This window comes from Podarcis vaucheri (genome assembly GCF_965113315.1).
Source record: "Podarcis vaucheri genome assembly, chromosome: 1".
Lineage (NCBI taxonomy): Eukaryota > Metazoa > Chordata > Lepidosauria > Squamata > Lacertidae > Podarcis > Podarcis vaucheri.
Window position 1 is genome coordinate 91,694,933 of NC_138759.1, and position 18,163 is coordinate 91,713,095.

Below are 18,163 nucleotides of genomic sequence, written 5' to 3' on the forward strand. Positions count from 1 at the left end.
CTACAAGAAACACATGCAGTTTAGATAACAATGTGTGAATACGGATTAAAAACCCAGCCCTGGAAATGGAGTTAGCGAATAGTAAAAGCCTATGTTACTAAAAGCCAATATTGTTGGTAGCAGTGATCAAACATAAGCACATTATGGATGTTATTAGCTGGTATAAACCTGATAGGATTGGCTAAAGACCAATAGCTTGGGCAATTGTCATCACCTTTGCAACAGCCAGTGTATTTCCCAACCCTACATGCAGCTCAAACCTCCACACACACACACTCAGAAATAAGTACCACTGTTTGCAGTGGGACTTGGTAATGAGACTGCCACCTAAGACTTCAAAGGGCTTAGTTATCTTTTCTGATGGCTTACCCAGGCAGATCATCAACAGAAAGTAATATGACTATATCCCAAACTGAACCCACAGAATTTACAATACCTTTTATCTAGACTTACCGTATTTTTTGCCCTATAGGACGCACTTTTTTCCCTCCAAAAATGAAGGGGAAATCTGTGTGCGTCCTATGGGGCGAATGCAGGCTTTTGCTGAAGCTTGGAGAGCGAGAGGGGTCGGTGCGCACCGACGCCTCTCGCTCTCCAGGCTTCAGGAAGCTATCAGCAAGCCTGGGGAGCCCGCGGGAGTTCCCGCAGGGCTCCCTAGGCTGTGGATAGCAGCCTGATGCCTGGAGTGTGGGGCGCGCTGAAGCCGCGGCTGGGGGGGGGATAATTTTTTTTCTTTACTCCCCCCCCAAAAAAAAAACAACTAGGTGCGTCCTATGGGCCGGCGCGTCCTATGGGGCAAAAAATATGGTACATACATTTTCAGTAAAGCGAGAATCTTCTAAGGAAAGGTTTTGACTTGCAACTATGAAAGCTAGAGCAAGTGGATTGTATTAAATTCTCAGTGGCCTCATAAACTGGACTGACTTTTATTCTCAGCTATTCTGTAGCAGTAGCTTCGGAGGGTAACTTTCTGCAAAACTTTCAAAATGTAAATTTACTTACAGAACAATTAATAATCTCCATTCTACTTATGGAACACATAATAATCTCTATCCTACTTATGGATAAGGCTATCCACAGATACTTGATAATTACACTTTACTAACTGCAGCAAATTGGGACGCGGGTGGCGCTGTGGGCTAAAGCCTCAGCGCCTAGGGCTTGCCGATCGAAAGGTCGGCGGTTCGAATCCCCGCGGCGGGGTGCGCTCCCGCTGTTCGGTCCCAGCGCCTGCCCACCTAGCAGTTCGAAAGCACCCCCGGGTGCAAGTAGATAAATAGGTACCGCTTACCAGCGGGAAGGTAAACGGCGTTCCGTGTGCGGCTCTGGCGCGCCAGAGCAGCGATGTCACGCTGGCCACGTGACCCGGAAGTGTCCCCGGACAGCGCTGGCCCCCGGCCAATAAATGTGAGATGGGCGCACAAACCCCACAGTCTGTCAAGACTGGCCCGTTCGGGCAGGGGTACCTTTACCTTTACCTTTAACTGCAGCAAATATACTTAACATTTGAAGCAGACCTTGCATTATTCTCCTGCTCCTTTTAAAGCTGATCAACTAGAAATTTAGGATACCTCTTGCAAGGCATACATTTGACTCCACCTCCTGTTTTGTTTTTGGTCTTTTGAAATACTTCCCAATCAAGTGACAGACATATAGACATGTGTCATCAGATTGCCCATAATACACGTTGCAGATAGCTCAAGGCAACTTTAGTTGTGAGTTGACACAAGGATACATGTATTTTAGGTTAATGGGCTAAAGAAGGCCACAACTTTATTGGTTACAGCATGTGAGTGGTATTGGCTTAGGCACTGGATCAAGTAACCTATATCTGACCCCACCCTGCACAGCGGGGGGGGGGGGGTTGTCATTATAAGGTTTACAACCAGTGGAAGGAGCTTGTTGATGCAAATACAACTGGAAGCTTCCCTTTATGTCACTGGGGGTCGTGCCATGGCCCTAGGCACCAGCAGGGCATCGTACAGGATCCATGACTGCTGGGTTCCTTTAACGGAATACCCCAAAAGGGGAGGGGTAGGTGATGGCCACACCCTGCCCACCAACGCACGACACATATTCCAATGCCTAACCACCAATTCCATAAAAGTTGTGACGATTTGCTACGAGGTAGGCAAAAAACCAAGAGGCTGGTGCCAATCTGCCAAATGGACAAAAATTCCTACCAGGCCCCCTGGTCAACCAGGGCAACCAACCAAAGTCCATAGCAAGGTCAAAGTATAAATATGACCTAAAGGGAGGGCAGACAGGTCATCCGATGATTCCACAGAAGCAGAAAGAGGCATGGGGCTGCCGCAGCCACTTGAATGCGGCTAGGAGAAGGGGGCACAGAGCTATCGACTTGGTTACCTAATTGTATAAATCCTGTTGCAAGCCGAACAGTCTGGCATTTTTCTCTGCAACTTCAATAGATTAATGAGTTCTGATATAGGTGATGTGTTAGGATGACAACTCATGCTCATAAACTCATTTCAGTCCTGGTTTGAAATTAAAATGGGTCTCAACAGTCTTACCTACATTTGATGAACTTTGATAAAAATGCATAACTTTTATTTGGACCAAGAAACCACATTAGTCATCTTCCCGCACCAGAGGAGGAGAAAGGACATTAACTCATTAGTCCAAGGTATGTCATGTAAACCTTGTAGCCTGTAGATGTTGTTGAACTACAACTCACATCAGCCCTAGCCAACAAGATTATGGGTGCTGTATTTGAGGAAGGATTGTCTAGTATTACATGCAGTTACAGTGGCTCTCTCATTACCATCTTGGCTGTGAGTCCTGGAAGACCTGCTCCTTGCCTTTCTCCCTGGCCTGGGAGGTTAGGTCCTCGACTAACTCCAGCTACAAAAGCTGAGGTTGCTGAAGAGGCCAGAGACCATATTCACTGTCTCTTACTGCAGACTTAGGTCAGCGAGCCTGAGCTTCCACAGCTGCCGCCGGCCATAAATCACCACTGGCAGGATTGGCAGCAGCAGCAGCAGCAGCAGCAGCAGCAGCAGCAGCAATGTTCTGTGCTTATGATAATATTTTAGGTAAAAGGACCCTGACCATCAGGTCCAGTCGTGACCGACTCTGGGGTTGCGGCGTTCATCTCGCTTTATTGGCCGAGGGAGCCAACGTACAGCTTCCGGGTCATGTGGCCAGCATGACTAAGCCGCTTCTGGTGAACCAGAGCAGCGCACAGAAACGCCGTTTACCTTCCTGTCAGAGCGGTACCTATTTATCTACTTGCACTTTGACGTGCTTTCGAAATGCTAGGTTGGCAGGAGCAGGGACCGAGCAACTGGAGCTCACCCCGTCACAGGGATTCGAACTGCTGACCTTCTGATCGGCAAGCCCTAGGCTCTGTGGTTTAACCCACAGCGCCACCTGCGTCCCTATGATAATATTTTAATCTCTTGCTAATTATCCTGTTTTAAATGTGTGTTTTATATTTGACTTCCTTTAGTAATGTTTTCTTTTGAATTTTCTTTTTAACTTCTCTGCATTAGATGTGCATTCTGTAGTTGACCTCCCTTATAATGTTTCATTTTGAAATCTTTAAGATAATATTTTGGTTTCCTGTTAATCATGTTGCCTTGAATGCATATTTTATATTTGACTTTCTTCAGTAACGTTTTATTCTGGAATGTTTTATTTGATATTTTAATGCAGACTGTAAACTGCATGCATTCCCCCCCCCCTTAAAAATATAAGGTAGCATAGAAATTAAATGAATAATAATAGCTATAGCTGCCAACACTGTAAACGGAATCCCTGATCCAGACCTATTGCAGAGGAGCAATGAAAGTGCTCTCCACCACAATAAAGAGTGTCAAAGCTTTGGTGTCTAGACCCCAAGACCTCCCCCAAACCAGAAAGGGGAGATCCCCAGCTGTGCGGCTGCTTAAAAGGGGTAAGCCACGCCCCCATACAACTGGATTGGGTGGCCGGGGACCGTGATGCGGCCAGGATCTCCCCAATGACGCGGGGCTTAGCCCCGCCCCCCGCTGAGTGCAGAGGCCACGCAGCCTGACCGCAATACCGCCCCACCTAGAAGTGCAGCGGCCTTACTGGAAACAGTCTTAAACTAGTTACAAATAAATGCTACAAAATACAAAATAACACATTGCTCTTAAACAAGCAATCAATGCAGTCCAATCTTTTTAGTTCTTAATACAGTTCAATAACTTTCATCTCACTGATCTCAGAGAGAGATCCTGTACAGGCAACTTGCTTGAAACAACATTGCAGAGCTTCAATGACCAACTTAGACACTGAATTCTCTGGTTTCATCTCATGTAAGAGAGATCTTTGCTTTGGTTTCCAGGATGAATGATGAATTAACCTGAATGGAAACCTCCACCCTTTTCTTTGTTGCATTTAGCTAGAGATACCTTCTCTTGCCTAATGCAAACCTCTCTGCTTGGCATTTTAGATACAATGAATTCAAGGACTGTGTTTTATGCATATTAAATTTATATCTTTAACACTCTTTATTTAAATTTAGCACAAAAATGGTCTCTGATATAGCTTACATTATTTATACCCTGTTAGTTAGTTAGTTAGTTAGTTAGTTAGCAAACAAAAGCCACGTTGAATGTAAACTCTATACATTTATGTACTGGCAATGCTTTTGCCATAATATCTGCAAGCATTTCTTTGGTTGGACAATACTGAATTTTTATCACTCCTTGGACAAGCGGAGCCTTTACGATAGCTGCTTTATATCTTGTATTCTTTATTTGTAACACATTGCTCTTAAACAGCAAAAAAATGTGTTACAAATAAAATACCAAGTGACACATTATAACTGTTTCCAGTATAGGTTTGAAACACATTCTTGTGGCTGGAGAGCAAATTTATTTCTGCTTTGCACATGGTACAGATCAGGGATTCTGCTTGCAGTACCTCTTAACAACTGGTTGGTCAAAATTAGCATTACACCACAAAATCTAATTGGCTAATTCATTGGGGGTGGGGATAGGTTAAATTTGCTTAGCTAACTTTTGCCCAGAGCTCCAGTGGCTGAGGGAGCAATTTGGGTGCAATCTATCCCCATTTCTAAAACCCTGTAGTTAATCCATGCATTGTCATTTCAAATTGACTGCTTGTGGTGCATGTAGTAAGTTTACCCATTTAAGGAATGTGTATCTCATAGATACATTTATTTGTCTAATCATTGTAAATTGTTTGCTAAGAACAAATTAATGATGCATTCCTTCCCCCCCACCATCTCTCCCTGGAAAAATTACTTTACAGTCTGTGCTTTGTAACATTTCCTCAATTTAATTCATTTGTAAATGGTCATTTGCTCAACAGAGCTCAAAATAATATGCGACTGGAGAGAAATATTCCCCACTGTATATATATTTAAAATTTATCAAGTATAAACTCCTGCTGTATAATCCAATCTTAAATAAAGTAACTCATGATTATATTTGAAATATAGTCATACAGCAAGTGTTATACTGAGCTTTTCTAAGATCCATGCTCAGTTATGAAGCTCACTGGTGGCCTTCAACCTTCACTGTCTTCCATATAGTGAAGACTTGTGAGTATAAAATAGGATTTCCATGTGTTCCACTCAAGTCTCACTGGTTAATGGTTAGACTATGTTTTAACATACATACATACATACATACATACATACATACATACATATTTCTCCTCTGGCATGACTGCAATGGCAGCTCATGCTTTCATTCTTGATAAAATGAATCTTATTCTCTTCTCTGAACCTGACAAACTGTGGTTCAACTTGACTGTGGTTTGTTTGAAATAAGCCATATTCAAACGATGGTATACGGAGCTGGCTTGTTTCAACAAACCACAGTGAGTTTGGGATTCAAACGTATCAATAAACTCACGATGGTTAATCAAAACTGGAAAGGGGGGCTTCTAAACACCTTCTTGTGACAAGCCCAGGACATGAGAGAGGGGGAGAGCTTGGAAGAGGCTAGACTGAATCTCATTGCAATAAAGCATTGCTTATTGTGCTATCTGAATACAGCCATAAGATACATGTATGTGATATACAAGTGACACAATATTTGCTGGATCTGTGACCACTGGTTATAAAAATATGGTTAAAATAACTTAGCTATTGGCTGGACGTGGCACTTTTCAGGCTGTACTTAAAGACTAAGCTCTTGTCTTGAAAGCTGAAAGATTAGCACTTTAAATCACTTGCACCATCACCTCCTCATATGTAGGTCCTAATGAGACTATGAAGCTACAGTACTTAAAGAAACAACTAGGTTCCTAAAACATGTCAATGGTCTAGGAATGAGCAATCCAGCTGCCATTACACATATGATGCATGAGACAGTGATGATAGGTAGATAGCAGTTCTGCAGTTTCAAGGCTACGACACACAGACAAATGTCATCTTTATAATGAGGCAATCTACATTAGCAACTGATCCACAGATACACTTCTGGGATGTGGGATTGCAAAAATGCTGCCTGCCACAAGCACAGAAATCTACAGCTGGAAACATGTGAATGATTCATCCAGTACATTCGCTGCGCAATCTGTATCTCTCGGAACAACTGGCAAGGTTATGTTTAGGATTGAATGTGGTCTCTGCCTGTGTGAACAAGCCTCAGTCATGATGGGGTAACTGCTACAGAGATAGCTCTGTGTGTGAGTGAGCGATTCTATAGGCAAAGAGTTGCAATCGTACATGGTTTCCTCTATGTAATATAGCATTCTAAATACTGGAAAACACTCTTAAAAGCCAAAGTCTGACATGTGACACAAGGACATTAGAAGTTTTGAAAAGAAGGTGGCAAACAATCTTTTGCACAAGTGTCTCAGTAATGTGCACATCAAAGAGGAATTCCTGCATAGCATATGCAGGTAAAATAACATGTTAAATAATTCAGTACTTAAAACACTGAATAAGATCATTTACTGATTCAAGTACTAAGTCCAAAGCTTTCTGTCTCCCAATCAATTGTCAGCAAGTCCAGGCACAGCCGACATCCCTATTGAAAATATAATTATAAGCCTAGTGTACTGTATACAACAACATCCTTTTGTAACAGATTACTTAAAATACAAATAGGTTTGGAAAATTGGTTTTAAATGTCTAATCTGTTTTATCTTACACCCCAGCTGCAGAATTTACTAACATTACAAATGCAAGCTGAATGAATACATATAAAGACTTATTTGAATGCAACTTGCATATGACCAGCATGGTTTTCTCACTACTACTAAGTGGGGTGAAAGTTTGGCGCATATATTACAATATGGCTCATCACTGATATACACAAAAGCCAGCTCCCATGGTTCTGTCACATTGTCTCTCTGTGTGTGTCTGCATGTGTTTCTGATATTCAATGGGACCACAGCACATGGGAAATGGGAGTTTAATCCTTCTCTTTCCAGCTGCAATCTCCACAAAGATCTCACCACAGCACAGTAATTACCTTAGGGGGAAAGTTCTTATTGGCAGCAATAGGATGTTTTTGACTCTAAGAGTAATTTCTATGGTAGGGAGTGATCATATGGGGTCATGGCCGCAGAGGGGAATGACAAAACTCCCCCTCCTCATGTGTTATGAACCCAATAAAAAAATAAACTGCTCACACTCAGAATTATTTTTAAAAGTCTTCTAATGATGATGATGTACTGTACATATTTAACATATGTAGATAGGCCCTGGGCTGTATCTAAGCTGCAGTGCTATCCTTCCTGAGCATGTCAGCTGACTTCTAGTCAATCCCTATCCATCAGGTCTTATAAAGCTTGGCCACAGAGTTTGCCCCACAGCCTGAGAGACTCGTCTTAGGGTCAACCTAAGTATCTCTTCCCAAACTTTGATTGTTGCTCTGGAACTTGACCTCATCTTGATTTAGATCACATCCCTGCTTCTGACATATGCAGACTATCAACCAGGTTCTCCCATTGTCCCTGGATTCCTCCTGCAATATGCCTCAACAACGTTATGGGAATGCACTTCCATTCATGCAATTTTTTAAAAAAATTCCTTTAGTAAACATTATTTAATTAAATTCTTCTATCCTCAATAAATTTATAGGAATCATTACACTCGAGTGTGTAAGGGCCATGAGACAAATTCTTAATTTTATTTGCAGTTAAGCTAAGGTCAAGCTTAAACACACTGTCTCAAACTTTTGACTCTCCTGTGCCCAATACCTGCTTCTTCAAAATTCCCTTGTACTTTTAACCTTCCTGTGAACTTTTGATCCCCTCTAAAGGAAAATCAATCATTTTACTTCCCTGATTCTAACAAAAACCAAGTACAAAATGGCTGAAAATCTTATTGCATCACAAACTTTAACATCAGGGAAATAATTCTAGAAGAGTCATGAATGGCAAAACTTCGTTTCACATCTCCCTCTTCCCCTGTGATATCGTGTGGAACATATTACTTTCTGGAATGACCTGAGTAAATAACTATATTTGTTAAGCAATTCCAGCATGACTGGGTTTTTAAAAACAAACAAACTCTTGCTTTTATCTTTTGCATTGTGTGTGGTTCTATAATATGGGTGACCACAAGTTGTATTCTATTTTTTAATTGGTTTAATCTGTTCCAACTGGAAGAATATGGAATACATGAAGTCAATGTGTGGGATAGGGGTGCTAGGCTTGATGACCTTGAGCTCTTTGAAGGCCTCACTATTCTATAATTGTGTTGCCCACAAGAAACTTATTTTTCCATTGTCAGCATTAGCAGAAACTGCCGTTATCTGCAGGCCATCTATTCCCATGGTGAACAGTAATAGAAATAAGGAATCACACAGTGTTACAGAATTACTTGAAAGTGTAACTTTGCCTGACCTCCTTCCAGCTTTTTTAAAAACAAAAAACAAAGCCATGTATAGTATTTTATGACCCTTTTTGTGATAAGATTTCATTATTCACCTGATAGCATCTAAACTGCTCAGATTACAGCATCTCCCAGCAATTGCAATTGTAACTAGATACTTTCAGGAATGTTGATCAGGGAAAGAAATGCTTAAGGGCTATGCAATAGTACTGTGAACAGAGTTGAAGACATTGCCTGAGAAGAGCCAGGGTGGTGTACAATAGTAGACATGCCAGTCATTCATCCTCTCGTCTTATTTTTTCTCAGTCTAATGGATCGCATATGTTTGTTGTGAGCAAACCTAAAACCTAAACCTTAAAAAAGGGAAGAATTCAACATAGTACTGAACAGATTGCGCCTTCAAGGCAAACATTTCTACTTGCCTGATGAAATGATCTCTCCCTTTCCCCTCCTGTGCACTGGTTAGCTGAATCTGGCCCAATCAGTTGCTAATGAGGTGGAAATACACATATTCTACCTACCAGGGAATTGCATAAATCAAACACAGATTTCTCCTTGGACCTTATTAGGATCAACCAGCTGACCTGTTTGATTATAGGGCCACTGGAATAGACACCTAGAATATTTTCAAAGGATGCTATTGTGCAACTGAAGCTACCATACCACATGATCCGGTGTCAGTGGATTGGATTCAGAGTGGCATTAACAGAATTGTGAGATTGCAGCAGTTCCAAAAAAATGTTCATGCAGGTACCTCTCTCCAATTTTGACAAATTTCCACTATAGCTCCACACTAATTCTTAAGCCTTTTGTGAGGTTTCCTCAACCCTCAGGAAAGGCTTTCTCTCATCCCGTCTTGATGCAAGGACATCCAGTGTCATAACCTTCTCATTTTCAAAAAAAATACATTTAGAACCCCTTCTCTTGTGTTCATCTTGTTACATCAAAGCAGCAGCACTGGAAGATGAAGATTCGAATGCAGAAAGGTAGAGTTCACGTGCAACTTCTACTTTGTCCATGGAAGAGGAATATAATATGAAATTCCATCTCCATTTTGAAACTCCAGAGTCTCAAACTATCCTGAGGGGTCACAATGATTTATTTTGGCGTGTTTTATTCACTGCACTGACTGACAAGCCTTCTTGACTGTGGGAGGGTACCAGTCCATTGTTTATGACTGCTGCTTTGCTTGCTAACCATACTAAGAAATGATGTTCAGATATGTCATCAATAAAATATATATCATTGGGTAGGTCAGACGTGGGGATGATTGTGATTGTAATAATTTTCCTGATTAGTAAGTACTTCTGTTCCTATTTTGAATGTTCCACTTACATTGCTTTACCTGTTGTTGTATGGAACTGTGGCTTTTTAGCTGATATACTGCCTTTTCATGCTGAATTTTATATGGTGGGAAAGAAAAGTATGCTGGGCATGAAAACTATGGGAAAATCACAATTGCCCACGTTCTTTTGCTAGCCTTAGAGGAAAGTCCCACTCAAAATACTGTTGGATTTTCAGGAAAACTGGTCACCCAGGAAGGTTGTAAAGTACAGAAACATTATTATTATTTTATTGAAATAAAGGACACTCACAACCAGCCCTTGGCTACCTTGAAAGTAAGATAAGCACACATGTGCGTGCGCGCACACACACAACAAAGAAATCTTTGCACCCACCAATGAGAATTTCATTGAAATTTCCTCTCCCTTTTGATAATCCTCATATGCAATTTATTTTCTCATCAACTGATAGGAAATGGAAAGGAAAAAAATACAGGGTACTGTATTGGCATACCTAATAATGATAAAACATGTTGAATGGAAACTTGCTGTCCACTTATCTGATCATCCTTAATTTTCATTTGAAATTAGTTTGCCCTCAAAATGCACTTTGTGGGTATCTGAATAAATAACAACCCAATATAATTTGCATCATGCACAGGTGATAACTAGGAAGAGGACTTCGTTGGTTGTGATGGCCTACATTTGAACCACCTTCCCAGGTGTCTCCTCATAATGTATTTTTTTGTACCAGATTAAAACCATTTTACTTCCCACGGCCTTTTAATTTTATCTGAGTTTTGTGGGGTTTGCAGGTTAACAACCACACTGTTGCTTTTCCTGCCAGTCATATTTATTTCATTGATTGAACAGTACGTGTTTCTATTATTTTATCATGCAGATACCTGCTAGTTTTTCAGCTATCCTGGGAATAGCAGTATTATCATTATATATTTAATAAATTTGTTCATCACTTTTTCTTGCCAAGGCAACTCAAAGCAATTTACAACCAAAACAAACAAAAAAACCACCCCACATTAAAACAGAGGAAACAATACATTGAAAACATCCTAAAAGGCCACAGATAAAGGCCAAAGGCCAGATTAAAGAGGAAAGTTTTTGAATGGCACCTAAATATATACAAGGATGGTGAACGTATCAACTCTGGAATAAATGAATAAAATAGTGCGAGCTCCAATGGCCCTGCATCCGCTCTGCATACAGATTTTGGAGCACAGGGCAGAGGAAAACCAAACGTCCCATTGCACAAGCAGATTTACATTGTGCAAGTGGGTGGACATCTCTGTATGTAACCCATAATACAGAAAGAGTTGACTTAGCCCACAGTCATCAGTTAACATTAATTAATCCCAATGGAACTCATGCTGATTCATCTTTCATGTTATTATGAGTTAAATTAAACGATGAACTCATTCTTGGGAGAGAGATAGCTTGACAAACTACATTTCAATTGTCAGCCCTATGAGGATAGTGTTGGGTGAAACTATAGCAATACTTAGCATCAATTTCTTGAGTGTTTCATATACCTCCAGGAATCCTTACAACAGCTCTGTAATGTATGCTTGCATTATTATGTCCACATTAAAGGTTGACACCTTAGAATACTGGTGGCTTGCATAAAGCCATTGAGGAAATTTATGCAAGATTTGTGATTTGAATGAGATGCATTCCTGTCTACTACTCATATGCTGAACCACAATACCACACAATCTCTCACCCTTATCTCACTAGAAATGGTAGGCTATATATATCATGAATGAATCAAACTAAATAAGAACTTAGCATGGCTGGTCTACATATAGCAATAATTCACAAAATAATCCACATATTATTATTGCATACAATTACAAGAGCTGAAGGTGGTTCTTTTTTTCATGTGAACAAAGAATGGCCTGTGGAAATCACTAATACCCAACATCAAAAAATATGGATGAGGAACAGGAGTGTGAAGTGGAATGATGAAAGATGCCACAACTGCTATTTCACCAAAAAACAATCCATGAGATTTACCAAACAATAAGTTGCACATTGAGACACACTCTTTATTTACCATCTTGTTTTTTTTGGAGATTTTGGGTCTATAATACCACATGAATTCTTTGATGCTTTCTTCATAGCCATAAAACTAGCACCAGCCTTTTTAAAGATTTCAGTAATTCCACACAGACTCCCAACTGTATCCCTACTGAAACTCAAAAAGATGCAATTGTTTCCATACAACAGTACATCCTCAACAACTTTGGAGATGGAAAACATGCATTTTGGTTTAGAATGCTACATCTGTTTTCTGCAGGTTGCTAATTATACCATAGCATTAATACAAAACCTTCAGACCTACCCAGATGATGTCTTCTTCTCTGTACTGCTTCCAATTGCGACCTGTGTCACTGAACATTAGAATGTAGCTTGTTGTCCAGTCTGAGCTTCCGTACCTTCCTTGAGTAGCAACACCTGTAATTTCCACTCTGTCCCCTAAATCAATCTGGAGCCATTGTTCCCTGCTAGAATCCAATGGGGACCAGCCACCAGCTCCTAGAAGAGAAGAATCAGAGTTCTCCTGAGTAACTCCCAAAATAAATTTTATATATTTTTCCCCCAAAAGATATTTATTAAAGTTTTTAAAATATAACAATGAAAATGAAAAATAAAAAGAAACAAAATACAACATAAAAACAGTTAAAAAACAAATAGTTTTCCATAACATAACTTCCTTACGCTTATTTCCCCAGACCTCCTCATACCTCCCAGCAAATCCTTACCATTAAGCTTTTACCCATTTGTAAACCTTTTTTTTTCGTATCTCCTAAAGCATTACAGCTGGAAACCCCTTAGTTTCTTTCCAACATCCTTCTAACATTCATTAATTTTACAATATTTCTGTAAATAGTCTTTAAATTTCTTCCAGTCTTCTTTCACCAACTCTTCTCCCTGGTCTCGGATTCTGCCAGTCATTTCTGCCAATTCCCCAAAATAAATTTTATATTAACACATTTTGATAAACGATAATCGCATTATACCCGAATGAGGTCCTGACATCTCACTGGGACTGGAAGAAAATATTCAGGATGTGTTATGAAAAACATATTATCCCATGAGTCTTTAGAATGCCATATTTTGCCTGTCATGTTGACTTTAGATTCCCCAAAGGCTCAGCTCTGTGTAAGTGGCTGAAACTACCAACAATCGCACAGCTCTAACTGGTGGGAAGAGATAATAATGCCAGGGCATAGGGAACTCGGATAATAAGACCATGGTTCTTAATGGGAGCAGCAATATTCACTGAAGCAAAAAATTGTATTGAATCCACAGTAACAGAATGCTGTTATAAATAAAGTCACACAAGGCAATGCTTAATTGTAATCAAGACACATCAAGTTCTAGAACTAATCTTAAAGGGCAGGTCTCAGCTTTAGAGCAAGTGAACTCATAACCATAAAAGCTTGTCTAAGCATCTGCAGAATGTCTTGTGGTTCCATGCTATCTGAGGACCACATCTATATACATGTTTCAAATCTGCTTCAGTGTTCAAGGAACAGCCCTTCAGAAACAATGGGTGCTTGAGGGGAATTTTATTTTGGTTCTAGGTATTACTTTCCCATTTCTGCTGGGGAGGAAGGCAAGAGCTGGCCTAGAAATTTGCTAGTTTCAGCTGAGGGCTGCCTCAGATAGGAGGAGGGTGAAGGAGAGAGCAAGAGAGCCATATAGTGTCATAGTGAGCCAAGGCATTCTGTCAGACAGAGAGAGTGTGAGTATGTGTGGAGAGATAGAGAAAGGATGAAAAGAATGGGGAAGGGGGAGGAGGCAGAGGAGGGATGCTCTGATGTTCCCAAACCACAGCAGGGGCTAGTAGGCAAAATGGCGGCAAAGAAATGAAACCAAATATATAGCAAGGAAGCTAGAGAGCAACAGGAGTAGTACAAATATGATGTCCATGAGAAAGGTTCCAAAGAAAGAAAAGAAAAGAAAATTTGGAGTCAGGTACTCACAGGTGGCGCTGTGGGTAAAACCTCAGCGCCTAGGGCTTGCCGATCGCATGGTCGGTGGTTCGAATCCCCGTGGCGGGGTGAGCTCCCGTCTTTCGGTCCCAACTCCTGCCCACCTAGCAGTTCGAAAGCACCCCTAAAGTGCAAGTAGATAAATAGGTACCGCTTTCTAGCGGGAAGGTAAACGGCATTTCCGTGTGCTGTGCTGGTGCTGGCTTGCCAGAGCAGCTTCGTCACGCTGGCCACGTGACCCGGAAGTGTCTCCGGACAGCACTGGCTCCCGGTCTCTTAAGTGAGATGGGCGCACAACCCTAGAGTCTGTCAAGACTGGCCCTTACGGGCAGGGGTACCTTTACCTTTTACTCATGAAATATAAGTATCTGATAGCTCAGCAGGTACAGCACGAGACTTTTAAGCTCAGGGTCGTGGGCTTCAGCTGCATGTCAGACAAAAGATTCCTGAATGGTCCCTTCCAATGCTACAATTCTATGATTCTAAGTAGTCATAGAAAATGAATATTCTGTGCAAAAATGATTTGCCACGGAAATAAAAGGACGGAGGTGCTAACATTTCTCTTTGAAAAGGTAGGTGCTTCATGTTTGGTGGATGGAAGGGTACATGAGATTGCCAGGGTCTTGACATTGTGAATTAATGGGTGATGGATTGTTGCCCTGATTAAATTAGGATGCAGGAGATGTGCAGGGATAGGACACAAGAGGATTGATCCTGATTATCCCACATCTTTGTCCAGACAAGATGAAGACTGTGAGACAAGATCAGCACTAGCTATAACTTTTCCATCCCTGCCCCCCCCAAAAAAACCACACCTGGCAGCAGGGTTTACAGAGCAGATGGCATTATTTACAGGTAAGATTGAGTCCCAGAACTGCTCTATCATTGCACACAGAATCCTACAAAGAAACACATTTTCCAGACACAGAGGGGGATGGACACACAAGGCCTTTGACAGAAGACACACAAGGCCTTTGACAGAAGATCCAGGAAGAGAGCTATGCTACTCATCTGCACTCATTCTACCACTTTATTCCTCTTCCTCCTCCCCCCTCCTCCTCCTCCTCCTCTTCCTCCTCTTCTTCTCCTTCCTTTTTCTTCACACATTTTAGCCCCCCTCCCTCTCATCTCTCCCCCTCCCTCTTACTTCTGTCTCTGCAATCATTTACCAATCTGATATGTATGCACTCTATGTGTTACAGAGTTAAAGGACCTGTTGGAATAGCTCTAATTAATAATGCTATTTTAACATGTTCAATTTGCATATTAATAATGTGTAACCTTTTGCCCAGCATTCATTCCCAGACTTGCTGCATTGCAGTTGTCCTCTATTTTGAAATATCACTCATTGTTCACTCTAGCCTGGGATGAGGTTTACTGCTAGTACTCTCCCAGGGGAATACACTGACTCTGCACAGAGATGCTTATGGAGCTGGCACCTCTCAGAGGAGAGGTAGGCAATACAAGGATCCTGGCATCTTCTCCAGCTCAGATTAAAATTCAAGGCAAAGAATATCACTCAATTTCCCAGCCTTTTCAGCTCTCCCCAAAGCCAATTCTTCCTTCCTTTTGAGTGAGGCTTACTAGGCTGATATAGAGCCAGAGTTGGCTATAGAAAAGAAGGAAGAGAAGAAATGTCATCTGTCCCTCCTTACCTAGCATGGTAAAGAAAAAGTGATTTACAGTGGTACCTCGGGTTAAGTAATTAATTCGTTCCGGAATTCCGTTCTTGACCTGAAACTGTTCTTAACCTGAAGCACCACTTTAGCTAATGGGGCCTCCTGCTGCTGCTGCGCCGCCGGAGCATGATTTCTGTTCTCATCCTGAAGCAAAGTTCTTAACCCGAGGTACTATTTCTGGGTTAGCGGAGTCTGTAACCTGAAGCGTTTGTAACCCGAGGTACCACAGTATATGTGTTGAATGTACGATATAACATTTGCCACCTGATGGTGATGTGGAGTCCTGTTTTTCTCTACCTGTTTTCCCTATTTAAATTTACAATGCTTTAAACTGAAATGCTTCTTTATGTGTCTAGATCCAGCCCTGGTCACAGGCCAGAAAATGAGGCTCCTGTAATTCAAGGGCTATTGCTAATCTGAGCAAATCCAATGTAAGTGCACAGGGTGAAGGAAGAGAGGGAGATGGGGGTTGCCCAGTGAGTATATGATTGGAGCTGCTTCTCTGCTAAAACACAGCAACACTCTAAGCCAGAGGTCAGCAACCTTTTTCAGCAGGGGGCCAGTCCACCATCCCTCAGACCTTTTGGGGGCCAGACTATATTCTGAAAAAAGAAAATGAACCAATTCCTATGCCCCACAAATAACCCAGAGATGCATTTTAAATAAAAGCACACATTCTCCTAATGTGAAAACACCAGTCAGGCCCCACAAATAACCGAGAGATGCACTTTAAATAAATGGACATATTCTACTCATGTAAAAATATGCTGATTCCCAGACCGCCCATGGGCCGGATTGAGAAGGCGATTGGGCCAAATCCGGCCCATGAGCCTTAGTTTGCCTACCCATGCTCTAAACTCTCCATCCTTCCGCTCCCGGCTAGCTGCTGCTAGCCACACACAGCACAAGGCCTCATCTTTAAAGCAAATATTACAGGTTTGGCAGAACGACATCAATTTCCCCTGACCAAATACCAAGCAAAGACTATGAGCTTGTTTTAGCCATGGCAAGTGAGGGTGCAACTTTAGCTACTGGCACCTCAGTGCAGACATTTTTGTCAGTGCATCCTTGACACTCCCACTTGGACTTGACAGATGTCAGTCACATGGTGATTTCCTTACTCTCTTTTGAAATCAGACTACTTACTCTCATCTACATTCTAAGGGGGAGGGGGAATATGACCACACATTGAGAACATAATATTCTAAAATTTCATCATATACTATCCATATGTAATGGAAGACTACTGAAGCAGTATTGTTTGCTATTTTTGAGCAGGATTGTTTCATTGTCTCAGGCTGCAATCCCAAATACACTTTCTAGTAAGTCATATTGCACTTAGTGGGTTTTACTTCTAAGCAGGAGTGCATTGTCAATTATTTCAAAGCTTTTACTTCTTCTAAGCTACCTTGGGCAGGTGCTGACAATAAGCTGGCACAAACACAAATTCACAAAGCTTTTGTTTGACAGAATTAATTGGGTATGGAGGCGGGAGAGCAGGTTTGTCATAAGATGCATTTTTGATCCATCCAGATCTCCTACAAGAAAATCTCAGCTCTGCAGAAGCAGCCTGGATGTGAGGTGTTGTATAAGGTGCCAAAGTAGATATTTCTCATTTTGCTGAACACAATACATGTATTTTGCACAATTAATGCAAAGAAAGCTGAAGACAGGTTTGTATCTGTAATAAAGCCTCCTCTTCACCTCTCCTCACTATTTCATTCTCATATTTTCTTTCTTCTTCTTCATTTGAAATAATAATAATAATGTATGTGCATATTTTGGCATGTTTAGAATGTGGTGATTTCTTTCCTGCCATCTGTTCTACCATCCTCTTGTGACATCTATACTCCAGGGAGCATATGCTAGTTGTTGAGGGCCAGGAAAATGAAAGTTTATTGCTACAGCATCTGCAGTAGCACAGAGATGAAATAGGAACAGGTTAAAAACCCAGCCATAGGGCTAAAGTGCATTGCAGATATATTTCAATGATATTACGGTACTCTGTTATTAATAGCATCTCAGCCAAACATGTGGTTTTATTGCATCTGTTTAGATTTCCCACCACTGCTGTCAGAAATATCCACACTCTCCCAGCATTCATAATAAAATTGAAAGAATAGGGTAGTGAATGGTGTTTCTTTCTAATTCAACAGTTTAAAAAACAAGGCCATTTGGGGTCTTGTCCGTCCACCCTTCCATTTGTCCATAATCCACTGACATTCCTGGGAAACATGTACGGTATATCGTCACAAAGAAGAATTAAATTCCACTCAACAAGTGTGCTTCTTTTTCACTACAGGCTGGGATAGGTGATGGAAAGGAAAATGTCTTTTATTTGAGCTGTGAGCCAAATATGCGATATTACGTGTGACCTTA

At 41.2% G+C, this 18,163-nt stretch overlaps 1 protein-coding gene across 3 annotated transcripts in view; it reads right to left on the reverse strand.

The window, feature by feature from the left end:
- Window positions 1-18,163, reverse strand: part of CNTNAP5 (contactin associated protein family member 5) — a 301,511-nt gene that overhangs the window by 206,678 nt on the left and 76,670 nt on the right. For all 3 annotated transcript variants that reach the window (XR_014223512.1, XM_082238142.1, XM_082238141.1), the window contains one exon: window positions 12,449-12,642. Coding sequence is in view for 2 of the 3 variants with exons in the window: in XM_082238141.1 (XP_082094267.1) it covers window positions 12,449-12,642 (194 nt within the window). In the remaining variant the exon portion in view is untranslated. The remainder of the gene's footprint in view (window positions 1-12,448; window positions 12,643-18,163) is intronic.